Source organism: Mustela nivalis (assembly GCF_964662115.1).
Source record: "Mustela nivalis genome assembly, chromosome: 13".
Classification (NCBI taxonomy): Eukaryota; Metazoa; Chordata; class Mammalia; order Carnivora; family Mustelidae; genus Mustela; species Mustela nivalis.
Genome location: NC_139032.1, coordinates 60,181,226 through 60,194,349, shown reverse-complemented (window position 1 = coordinate 60,194,349; position 13,124 = coordinate 60,181,226). Strand labels below are relative to the sequence as shown.

At 40.9% G+C, this 13,124-nt stretch overlaps 1 protein-coding gene across 3 annotated transcripts in view; it reads right to left on the bottom strand.

Annotated features, from left to right (window-relative positions):
• Nucleotides 1-13,124, bottom strand: part of FRMPD1 (FERM and PDZ domain containing 1) — a 92,560-nt gene that overhangs the window by 44,897 nt on the left and 34,539 nt on the right. For all 3 annotated transcript variants that reach the window (XM_082694814.1, XM_082694813.1, XM_082694815.1), the window contains one exon: nt 4,025-4,129. In XM_082694814.1, coding sequence (XP_082550940.1) covers nt 4,025-4,125 — 101 coding nt within the window. In that variant the 5' untranslated portion in view covers nt 4,126-4,129. The remainder of the gene's footprint in view (nt 1-4,024; nt 4,130-13,124) is intronic.

The window sequence follows — 13,124 nt, the reverse complement described above, 5'->3', positions numbered from 1 at the left end:
AAAATATTTTATTTTATTTTATTTATTTATTTATTTATTTATTTGAGAGAGACACAGTGAGAGAGGGAGCACAAGCAGGGGGAGTGAGAGAGGGAGAAGCATGCCTTCCTCTGAGCCGGGAGCCTGATGCTTGATGCTGGGCTCGATCCCAGGATGCTGGGATCATAACCTGAGCAGAAGGAAGCCGCTTAATGGACTGAGCCATCCAGGGGCCTCTAAAGATTTTGTTTATTTGAAAGAGAGATAGTGAAAAAGAGAGCACAGCAGGGGGAGCGGCAGGCAGAGAGAGGAGAAGCAGGCTCCGCACTGAGCAAGGAGCCTAACCCTAGGACCCTGGGATCATGACCTGAGCTGAAGGCAGATGCTTAACCAACTGAGCCACCCTGGAATTCCTAAATATATTTTAATAAATAAGTTAATTCCTCATTATGAAAGCCCTTAATCAATAAAAATCTACTGAACATCAATCATATACCACACACTCTCCCAGGGCTGAAGACACTTTGTGAAACAAGACAGCCATGGTCCTTGGTCTCATATGTGGCAGGTAAGCTATGCCAAGGAAGCAGGAAGAACAAGATGAGGTTGGAGAATTTGGTTGGGGCCAGATCGTAAAGGGCTCACAGGCCGTGGCACAATGGCAGGCGAGCCCCTGACCATTCGGGGCCATGAAGGGGTGAGTACATGGGGCAGGTGTGGTGTGTATTTTGAAAGTCCACTATGGCTTCAAGAGGGAGAATAGGCTGGATCAGAGAAAGAGTAAAGTGATCATGGCAGTGCCCCCAGGGACAGAGAGGGGATCTGAGATCTGAGATAACGCCCGAAGGCAGACGGACAGGAGCTGCTGATGGGGTGTGTGCAGAGTGTGAGCAAAAGAGACCAAGTCAGGATCACTCTCAGGTTTCTTAAGCAGCTGGTGATCAGTGGTACCATTTACTCTACTCTGGGGAAATTGCAATTATTTCCCCCAAACTCAGCTTTTCAGTTCTTGATCATTTTCAGGTAATCTGAGGACCCCAGGAACCCAGGCCGTATCAAGGTTGTGAGACTAGAGACGAGAAGCAATTGAACCAAGGTCATACATGTCCTAGAAACACAGGAATGATGTCTTCATGAATATTACCAGGAACCTTCCCCTCTTTTGCTTCTCTTTCTCTTGCACTTGGAAACCAAGACTGCCGAGACACATGGAAAGATGCTCAACATCATTAGCCAACCGGAAAATGCAAATCAAAACCGCAGTGAGATTGCCCCTCACCTACACTAGGAGGGCCACAACAGAAAAGAGAGATAATAACAAGAATGGGCAAGCACGTGGAAACATGGCACACTCGCACACTGCTGGTGCAAATGTAAAATGGTACAGTCACTTTGGTAAACAGTCTAACAGCTCCTCGAGAGGTTAAATACCAAGTTACCATGTGACCCACTCCCAAGGATAAACCCAAGAGAAATGAGAACAAACGGTCAAACGAAAACTTGCACACACATGTTCATAGCAGCGTTCTTCACAATCCCCCCGAAGTGGAAACCACCCCTGTGCACATTAGCTGATGAATGGACAAAGAAAATATTCCACAATGGAATATTATTTGGTAATAAAAATGAAACACTGATACATGCTATACCATGGATGAACCTAGTGAAAGAAGCCAGGCACAAAAGACCACGTAGTACATGATTCATTTATGTGAAGTACCCAGAATAGGCAAATCTGTGGAGACAGTAAGTGCATGAGTGGCTGCCTGGGGCTGGGGGAGAGGCAAACGGAGAGTGACTGACTGCTAATGGGTGTGAGGTTTCTTTTCATGGCATTGAAAATGTTCTAAAATTGGATTGCGGTGATTGTTGCACAGTCTTGCGCATTTACTAAATATATATGAAAAATCACTGAACTATATACTCTTAGTGGGTAAATTTCATGAAATGAAAAATATATCTCAAAAAATATTTTGGACAAAACAACTTCCTGGGGTATCTGGGTGGACCAGTCAGTTAAGCATCTGGCTTTGGCTCAGGTAGTGCAGGATCCCAGCCTCCTGGGATCGAGCCCCATATCTGGGCTCCCTGCTCAGTAGGAAATCTGCTTCTCCTTCTGTCCCTCCCCCTTGACTCTCCCTCTGCTCATGCTCTCTCTCAAATAAAAAAAATCTTTAAAAAAAATTCCTATAGGGCAGTGTCACCTTTTATTTACTTTATGAGAAAAGCAGGATATTACAGAGTATCAGCATCAAATATTTAGGCACCATTAAGCTAAAGTCTCTCTCTCTTTTTTAAGATTTTTATTTATTTATTTGACAGAGAGAGAGATCACAAGTAGGCAGAGAGGCAGGCAGAGAGGTAGACAGAGAGAGGGGGAAGCAGGTTCCCTGCTGAGCAGAAAACCCGATGTGGGGCTCGATCCCAGGACCCCAAGATCATGACCTGAGCTGAAGGCAGAGGCTTTCACCCACTGAGATACGCTGGCACCCCTAAAGTCTCTTTTCCACAGGAATTCACAGAGCCTTTAATGTGCTAAAATGCACTGTGTGCAAAATCAAGCAGAGATGGACGGGAGTAGGGCATGGGCTATGGTACTTCCAAACCTTTAGTGGAGCAGCATAACACAGGACTAGGTCTTGCAGAATCCACTTTAGGAAACAATGTACCTAGCCATTTCCCCACTTATGAGCAAGTACTTCTTGACCACTTGCAATCAGTCTCCTGGGACTCAGTCAGTCCTGGGTTAAAGAGATGAGGCCAGTGCTTTCCCTGTACTCAGAGCTTACCATCCAGAAGGAAAAATAGAAATGTGCTCAAATAAGTTGAACACACCAGGAGGAGCACACTGCCAATGGCAATCCAGTGCTGTCGGTCCCATGGGGGTGGTTAAGTCTAACTATGGGCTGGGGAACACTTCCTGGAGGACGGAGTATTTCAACCAGACTTGAGCTTCGGGTGGGTTCTGTATGCATGGAGTTGGGCTCAGACAGGAACCCTGGTTTGATGAGTGAAAGAAGAGGCTGTGCCTGGAGTAGAGGAACAATGATAGTTCCTTTCGCTGGAGTGTGATACAAAGGAAACAACAGTAAGGCAAATACCTGTAAAGGACTGTAGGTCAATCATGGAAAGCCTTGAATGCCAAACCAAAAATGCTTAATCTCTAAGAACTAGGGACCCATCAACAATTTCTGAACAGGGGGTAGGGATGATCTTAAATAGGTCATCATGTAAGCCTCAGGTGTTTTCACTGTAACACAAGGCTAACTACTAGCCTTGCTTCCCCAGGGGCGGGTGCAGATCCCAGCACTTGGCTGCAGGGCAGCCCGATCTGAGCAAGGTTTACTGGTCAGCAGCACAACAGCTGTTTCCAGCTCCTTTGGAAGAATGTGTGTCTCAGAAACCACCTGACCCATAGTATTTCATCTCTGCGGCAGGGCCAGATGGGAAATCTGAGATGGAAAATGAACACTTTGAAACAGAACATATTTTAAGTTCTCCTGTAGCAGTCAAATCAGATCTGTATTTGATTTCATTTTATTTTGTTTGGAATGAAACAGGGACCGCAAGGAAGAACAGCTGCTGGAAACAAAGACGGGGAAAGAGTATAAACAGCAGATCACCTGACCCTCACAGCAAATACTAAGGCAAGGGATGTGTGTGAGACACAGGGAGACACAGAGAGCATGTGCAAGTGTGTGTTCACAAGTGTAGGAGTGCACACTCCAAAGGAGCATGGATGAGTGTGCCTGTGTAAGTCCATCTGTGTGAGAGTGTTTGTCTCTGTAAGTGTGTGTCTGAGTCTGGTGGGAGCATACGTTGTGGGTGTATGTGGAGAGACACAGAGGGAGGAGTTGGAAGGGGAACAGACAGCAAGGCGCTCCAGCAAAATCGCTGATCTGCCGATGCCTCCCCCGCCGTATGGTGCAAGAACAGAGCAAACTGGAGACAGGATCCCCGGATGCCACCGAGACTGCCCAACCCTCCTCCTGCAGGGACACCACATCTTGAGGCGCAGAAGTCTCTGCCAGCCCAGGAGCCTTACCGGGCTGAGCTGTCCCGCGAACGCCGGAGCCATCTCGCCACCATTTGTTCTATTCTGTGGGCTTTCCGTGTCTGGAATAAACTGGTCTCCACCTCTTCCATTTACCTAGAAGGAAGGAGAGTTTTCTTAAGCTAACCAAAATATTTGGAAGAGGATTCTGACAAATCAGCGTGATGTTTCCTGTATTTGCCCATTTAATGACATGCTGATCAAATAGCTAGGGCTCTCTTTCTTTGACATTAACATAAACAGGTCGTCAGTGCTCCCGGAGTGAACAACTTGATAGCAGCTCACTGCCTAAGGGGTCCACGGTTTTGAGGGAAACAGAATAGCAATCTTTAAGAGTTAAACATACGGGTAAGGGAATCAAGTAGAGAAGGTTTCTCAAACTGTGACTGTGACCCATTCTAAGAGATGCCCCTTACCATATGACACTACTTGCTACCCCCAACCATGTGTGCGTCCCTGGACCCCAGAGCTCAGTTCTGCCTACACTGGGAGTTGCATGGACACGGAACCATTCTAATCACACTATGCCTGTTCTGATTGCTGCTTGTATTGCTTAATATTTTGAAGTTTTAAATAGATAATTCATTGGTATAATTCAACCACCCACTAGACTATACAAAAAAGATATATATGACTGTATATACACACTTAAAAATTTATTAAGAGGGCAGATCTCGTGTTAAGTGTGTTCTTGCCAAAATAATAATTTTTTTTAAGATTATTTATTTATTTATTTGTCAGAGAGAGCGAGCGAGCACAGGCAGACAGAGTGGCAGGCAGAGTCAGAGGGAGAAGCAGGCTCCCTGCGGAGCAAGGAGCCTGATGTGGGACTCGATCCCAGGACGCTGGAATCATGACCTGAGTGGAAGGCAGCTGCTTAACCAACTGAGCCACCCAGGCATCCCCAAAATAGTAATTTTTAAAAGGTAGTCAAAAGACTCCCTTCTATGCTGCCTCCATAGAGCCAGTTCCCACACTCACTCATATTCACTGCTCTCCTTTTCTTTCCAGAGTTTCTTTAAGTCTATATAAGCAAATATAAATAAAGATTTTATATGTCCTCCTCTTAACACAAAGGATAGGACATCATATACCTTGTTCTGCACTGTGCTTTCTTCTCCTTAAAATATATATCCTTGGTATCTTTCCACATCAATACATAGAATGCTTCTTCATTCTTTTTGACAACCCCTGAGTATTATACTGTAAGAATGCACTGTGATTTAAAAAGTAATCCTCTCTTGGTAGACATTTGGATTACTGCCAATCTTTCACCGTTATAAATAATGCTGCAGTGAATTATGTTGTACATACATCATTTCTGCATGTATGCAATTACATATCTGGATAAGTTCCCAAATTGAATTGCTAGGTCAAAAGTTATATGCATTTCTGCTTTGATAGATATTGTCAGGTTACCAAGAAAACAATACATGTGCTTGAGATTAAAGTTTCATTAAAAAAAAAAGTTTCATTAAACAGTATATGTTCTTTTTCTCTGTTCTAGTTTATTTCACTTTTTAAAATACTGGTCTCAATTCACCAAATTAATTTCACAATCCAATAAATAACCACACGACATAAGATATGACATTGGGAAATAACTATGGATACAGAAAAAATAAAAATGAATTATCAGAGATTATATTGCTTAACACTGCACAAATACATTTTAAAACCTTGATGACACAAATGGTTTTCAAGGAAAATATAAATGATATAAGATGACCCTATAATACACAGAAAATCTAAAAAGGCAATTACCATAGAAGATAAAGTTGATGAAGAGTCACCCCTACAAAAAAGTTCCAGGCATGGACAGAGGACATGGACAAAGGTGAATTCTTACAAATCTCTAAGATGAGGGACACCTGGGTGGCTCAGTCCTTAAGCATCTGCCTTCAGCTCAGGTCATGATCCCAGGGTCCTTGGATTGAGCCCCACAGTGGGCTCCCTGCTCAGGGGGAAGCCTGCTTCTCCGTCTCCCACTCCTTCTGCTTGTGTTCCCTCTCTCTCTGTCAAATAAATAAACAAAACCTTTAAAAAAAAATCTAAAGATATAATTCACTCTGGTCATATTTTTGTTTTAAGTATAAACTTTTTATTTTGGAATTTTTTTAAAAACTTTTATTTATTTATCTGAGAGAGATAGTGAGCACAGGAGGCAGAACAGCAGGCAGAGGGAGAGGGGGAAGCAAGCTCTCCGTCAAGCAGGGAGACCAATGCAGGGCTCGATCCCAGGACCCTGGGACCATGACCTGAGCCGACGGTACCCACTTAAGCGACTGAGCCACAGGCACCCTTATTTGGGATTAATTTTAGATGTATAAAGCGGTTTCAGAAATAATACAGGGAGTTCCCATATAGCCTCCATTCAGCTTTCCATAATGTTAACATCTTTTTTTTTTTTTTTAAAGATTTTATTTATTTATCAGAGAGAGAGATGGGGAGAGAGCGAGCACAGGCAGACAGAATGGCAGGCAGAGGCAGAGGGAGAAGCAGGCTCCCTGCTGAGCAAGGAGCCCGATGTGGGACTCGATCCCAGGATGCTGGGATCATGACCTGAGCCGAAGGCAGCTGCTTAACCAACTGAGCCACTCAGGCGTCCCCCATAATGTTAACATCTTACCTTGTCATTGTATCTTCTTCAAAATTAACCCTGGTATGCTAATATTAACTAAACTCTCAACTGTATTCAGAAGTCACCAGTTTTCCCACTACTGTTCCAGGATCCAATCCCGGATACCATGTTACTTTTAACCAGCTTAGTGTATTTTTCTACAAATTTCCACCAAATACTTCTTTAGTTGTTCTAGAATATAAAGAAGGAAGTCTCCCAAAATCTTTTTAAGCAGCCAGGGTAACACTGATATCAATTCTGATAAAAACAGTGCCAGAAAGTAAAAATACAATCTCTCAATCTGTGAATAGCAAAGTAAATAAATAAAATGTTAGCAAATAGAATCTATCAGCAATCAACAGAGTAATAGTGAGATCTACCCAGGAGTGCACTAGTCAGGGCATAAAAAAATGAAAGCAGGACACCCAACCTGAGCACTTTGCAAGTGGGAGATTTATACTTCTCAGTTAAATGGCAGCCAAATGCAAATTAATGGTCAAACACAGGCTGTAACCAAAAGTAAATTCCATTTAGATCAAGGGATCCTCCCTCTAGCATTCTTCTACAGTAGGGACATCAGACCTGAATGCTGCCTTCAGTTTTAGGCAACTCCCTTTTTTTACATTATAAAAGAGACAGTAAATTTCTGGTTAAACATGGTGAATTCAAACTGTGTCTTAATCTCTTCTTCCCAAACCTTATAAATCACAGCAAGGGACTAGAAAAGGGATTAAGCACATAGAATACAAGAAACAAGAGAGAAGACAATAGATGAGAGAGGTAGACAATGTTGGGAAGATGGAAACTATTTGGAGGAGAGCAGAGTGAAGGAAATGGAAACCTAAGTGCTTTCAGAGAGGGATTCTGATGAAAAATGAGCTGATTTTCACCAAGATGGCTCAAGAATTAGAGGCAACAGATATGGGAGAAAGCAGGAACGAAGCATAGGACTCGAAATATGGAAATGGATTTCTATAAACAGGCAGCAATTTTACTCACAGGTCCCAGTCGACACCACTTGGCCACCTAGACAACTACCACTTCTCTACCCTACTAGAGACAAGAGGCTTATTCTCTGGAGAAATCAAACCAGAAAATCTCCAGATTTAGGAAGACCAAGTATAACAGAGACTACAGGATTGAAAAATAAAAGGATTAAGTAAACTCTTTTTTATTGAATGACAAAGGCTTCATTCTCTTCCTTCGCCCAGTTCCAAAAATACTGGCAGCTAGGACTCCTTATCCCAAGCAAAAGACTAGAGAATCCTTTTCTGGAGAACCAAAAAGAACCACAGAAAAAATCTTCAGATATGGATAACTTATGGCAACTTGCTGCCTGATCATCATACATTGAAATCTGTTATTCAGTGAGCCCCACATATCATACAAAGTTTCTTACATAGGAATGGACAGTTGAGAAAAGCTGACATTATGAAAAACACATCAAACAGAAGAACTCAGAAAAAAAAGAGGCAAGGCAGGAAACAGAAGAAAAATTATAGATCCTTGAAAAGATAGTATGGATATTAAGATATCCATGAAACAAGAAGAGTATTTTCTTTGAAAAAGAGAGCAGAGAATAAGAACACTTGAACATTAACAATAAGATAGCTAGAATTTAAAAGTTCAATTAAAAAGTTGAGAGTGTGAGTGAAGTCAGTGAAATATTGGCAAAAGAACAACCAAAAGCCAAAGACAGGGAAAGGGAAGAAGCTTAGAAATGTATAGCATCAATCCAGTTAGTCCAATAGTCATCTAATAGGAATCCCAGAAGGAAAGAACAAAGGAAATGGAGGGAGAAAATTATAAAATAATTCAATAAAATTTCCCTGAAAAACCTGTTTTCAGATTAAGAACACCTACTAACTGCCCAGCAGAACACGTGAAAAAAGACCCACATCAAGAAATAACACTGTAGGGGGCGCCTGGGTGGCTCAGTGGGTTAAAGCCTCTGCCTTTGGCTCAGGTCATGATCTCAGGGTCCTGGGATCAAAGTCCACATCAGGCTCTCTGCTCAGCAGGGAGCCTGCTTCCTCCTCACTCTCTCTGCCTGCCTCTCTGCCTATTTGTGATCTCTGTCAAATAAATAAATTTTAAAAAAATCTTTTAAAAAAATTAAAAAAAAGAAAAAGAAATAACACTGTAAATTTTCAGAAACTAAAAGCAGTGAATATCTTCAAAACTTCCAGAAGAAAAAACAGATTGCATACAAACAATTGAGAATAAAAACAGCATTAGACTTCTCAGTAACAAAGGAAGCTTAAAGACACCGAAGCCATGCCTTCAAAAATTACTTCAATTTAGGGGCTCCTGGGTGGCTCAGTCAGTTAAGCATCTGCCTTCAGCTCAGGTCATGATGCCAGGGTTCTGGGATTGAGCCCCGTGTTGGGCTCTCTGCTCAGCAGGGAGCCTACTTCTCCTTCTGCCTGATGCCCCCAATGCTTGTCTCTCTCTCTCTCTCTCTGTCAAATAAATAAAATCCTTTTAAAATAAAAACAATCAGTTCAATTTAGAATTCTATACCCATCCAAGCTATCAGTCAAATATTAGAGAGGTTTTCAGATGTTTATGTCTCAAAAAATTTACCTTTCATAAGCTCTTTCTCAGGATGCTCAGCAAAACAAGGAAGTAAATAAATAAAGAACAAGGGGACCCAGGAAATTAGGGATGAAATACAGACAAGAGGCAAAGGGAACACTCAGGATGACTATGAAGGGATGTACTACGGTAACACCTGTACATGAGACCTAGATAGCAACTTTATAGACTGGTACATGAAGACCGAGGTCTTAGGGGAAAAAAATGAATATAGATTATCTAAAGGGTTTCTGCAGAAAAATTCACTGAGAGGCTGTCGGACAGTATATGAAAAGAATTAGCAATAAGCACATGGAAAACTAAGCAAATCAAAAACAAGGAATTATAAAAACAAAATGTACGATAAAGGAAACCAAATTTTATTTATTTTTTTAAAGATTTATTTATGTATTTTGAGAGAGAGAGAGAGAGAGAGCATGCATGAGCAGGGGAGGAGCAGAGGGAGAGGGAGAAAGAGAATCGCAAGCAAACTCCCCACTGCGTACGGAGCCTGACATGGTGCTCGATCTCATGACTCAGACAGAGATCGTGAACGGAACCAAAATCAAGAGTTGGACACTCAACTAACTCACCCAGGTGCCCAAGGAAACCAAATTTTAGCTCATCACTTGTCTCAGAAATGAACAATATTTACATTGTCATAAAATGTAAACACTGAAAATGATTTCTCAAAAAGAGCTGATATGATTTGGGGAGGATATGATGGAGAGAAGCTGGTGTAGTAGTGGTATAAGAGCTAAGTCCTCATCCACCATAATAAATAATGTCTAAAATTAATAAACTAGGAAATAGTAATACAAGCACATTTCTCAGAATTATGGAGGGAAAAATCAGAGGATATGGCTAAATGAGCAGAAAGAGGTTGCCTCTAAGAAAAGAAATTAGATGCTAAGGGGGACTGGGGCAGGGACTGTCGATTTCTATTAGAAGCCCTTAGTACTATTTTATCTTTTTTAACTATTTAGTTATAGTTAATTATTTTAGATAAATTTTTAAAAATTAGCATATGCTTATAGTAAAAACACAGAGAAAAATATGAAAATAAAATCACCTAAAAGTGTACCCCCCCGAGTTATCAATGGTTAATTTTTCATTTTTCCATGCTCATAGATGCTACATATTTTTATTCAAATGAGATATAATTTTCCCATTTAATAGTTCATGAATTTCATTCCACATTAATATTTAAGCATTTACATCATCATTTGAAATTGCTATATAGTGTTATTTTCTTTGGCCATGTCATAATTTATTTAGAAAATCTATCCTTAGACATTTGTGCTATTTCCAATTTTTCAGTATTATAAAAGCTTCACAGTGAACATCCTTATTCATGGTAAATGGCTACTTTCCAGATATTTTCTTGGGAAAAATTCCTCAAACTGAAATTAATGAATTTAAGCATGTGTCATTTTTAAGAATTTGGATGTGTACTGTCAAACTGCTTCCAAGAAGGTAGCAGTTTTCACTCCCTGTCAGACTTTGTGAACACTGAATATTGCCATTTTTAAAAAAAGATTTTACTTATTATTTGACAGAGAAAGAGAGACAGTGAAGGAGGGAATATAAGCAGGGAAGTGGGAGAGGGAGAAGCAGGTTTCCCACTGAGCAGGGAACCCAATGTGGGGTACAATCCCAGGACCCTAGGATCATGACGTAAGCCGAAGGGAGACCCTTAATGACTGAGCCACAAAGGCACCCTGAATATTTTCATTTTAAAAAATATTTGCTACTAGGATGGGAAGTAGCATCTAATTATTGGTTGAAATATGTATTTCTTGAAAAATATAGAAAAAAAGTAAATGTATGCATAATTCTATCCAGGTTAAAAATTACATAAAGTATTTGGTAAGTATTCATGCCAACTTTTTCTGAATTTATACCCATCTGTATTACACATAGTAAAATATCCAGTCCACAAAAATAGAATCATTCTAAACTCAGTAGTTCCCATTTTTTAACGTGCGAATATATCTTGGACGGACATCCATATCAGAGCTCATTATAGTTTTTATTTGAAGTTTTTTGATTACTAAGTACATTTGAACGTTTTTCACAAGCTGTGGTCACTTACGTTTCTTTTTTTGTTACTTTCCTATTTCCCCCACAGATTAATGGGGGAATGCCACAGAGCAGGAGACCCTAGCTTAGGCTAAGTCTAGACATCTCTAATTTTCCTAATGATCCGAGGATGGAAAGAGTTTGCTCCAGAATTAGCGAGATCCTGGTCTGGGAATGTAATCAAGTAGAGACTAATTAGCTGCTTGGATGTAGGAGGGACACTGCAATATAATACAGGGACTAGATGACTTCCATGGCTCCTTCCATGGCAGCCTAAGGTCTCTAACTAGATCTAGAAACCCACCAAGATGATATTTGTTATGCTCTGTCTTGAAATTTGAAGACCCACATCACCTGGACAGCTGGAAATCCTGAAGCAGCCACAGCACCAGAAGGTACAAAATCTCCCACCTCTGTTGTTTTAGTCTCCAAATGACTGTAGAGATGTCAAGGATCTCAAATATAGCCAAAAAGACATATCCAACAGCTTTTCCCACCCCCCCCCCACTTTTCTTAGATTTTATTTATTTTAAGATTTTAAGATAATTAAGAATTATTTTGAGAGAGAGAAGAGAAAACATGAGTGGTGGGAGGGGCAGAGGGAGAAGCAAACTCCCTGCTGAGCAGGGAGACCCATATGGGACGCCATCCCAGGACCCTGGGACCATGACCTGAGCTGAAGGCAGACGCTTAATGGACTGAGCCACCCAGGCACCATTTTCCATTCCTTTTGAAGGTCATCAAACTTCAATGATTACTTACAAGGAGTTGTTACAAAACTGCTGCCAAATACAATTTAGCTAATTGATTCATAGAAACATATATGGTTTTAATGATAAGAATTAATTTGCATTAATATCTGGACTGTGGGTAGGCACATGCCTTCATCCAGGGATCCCTGAAGACAAACAAATGACTATATCAACCAAGCCATTAAAGTGCTCCCTGACTCAGCAAGGTCTGAGCAGGAGAGTTTAAAGCCAAGCAAACGACCTGTTAATGGTTTTAATATTAGCCTCTGGATTGCCAGGCTAATGGAAGAAAATAAGAGCCCAGATAATCTCCAAACACTATACTCTTTTCTGCAATCCCACTGTCAAGAAGTCATCTAGCCTCTAAATGTTCTGTCATTCACTGCTGGACCCACCTGATGGCTAAAAAGTTTCTTTACGTAAAGCTAAATTCTACCTCTATGCAGCTTCAGTCCTCACCAGTAGATCTGCCCTCTGACCACTTCTCCCCACCCCTCACCACCATCTAAGAGAAATCAGCTTCTTATTCCATACATCAGCCTTTCTGGATTTGAACACAGCAATCCTGTTGTCTTCAAGTCTCCTCTGTCCCAGAATAAACAGAGTTCCTTCTAGCGTTCTTTGTATGACAAGATCAATTTAGATCACCTTCCTCTGGGCACACGTCAATTTGGCAAAATCCTATAAGGGGCATGAAACCCCAAACGGAACACACTTCTGGTTGTCTGGAACAAAGTAATATGAAAAGGCAAACTCTCTCAAAACATTTTGCAAATGGAGAAGAAGACACCAGGGAGACGTTATCTTAAAAGCACATTTACAATCAAGGATATAAATCCTTCAAAAGGGATATAAGAGGTTATAGTAAAGGACTTCAAGCAACTAATACTGGTTATTAAGAAATGAAAATAATAAGTGCTAAGGATAGAAGAAAAACTGAAGAACCCAAAAACACTTAACACTAAATTGAAATTTTAAAATAAAACTTGCAATTCAAGTGAAGCTATCAGACATAGAACAGAGTGGGGATATTCAACTTACAAATAATAGGGGCTAGCAG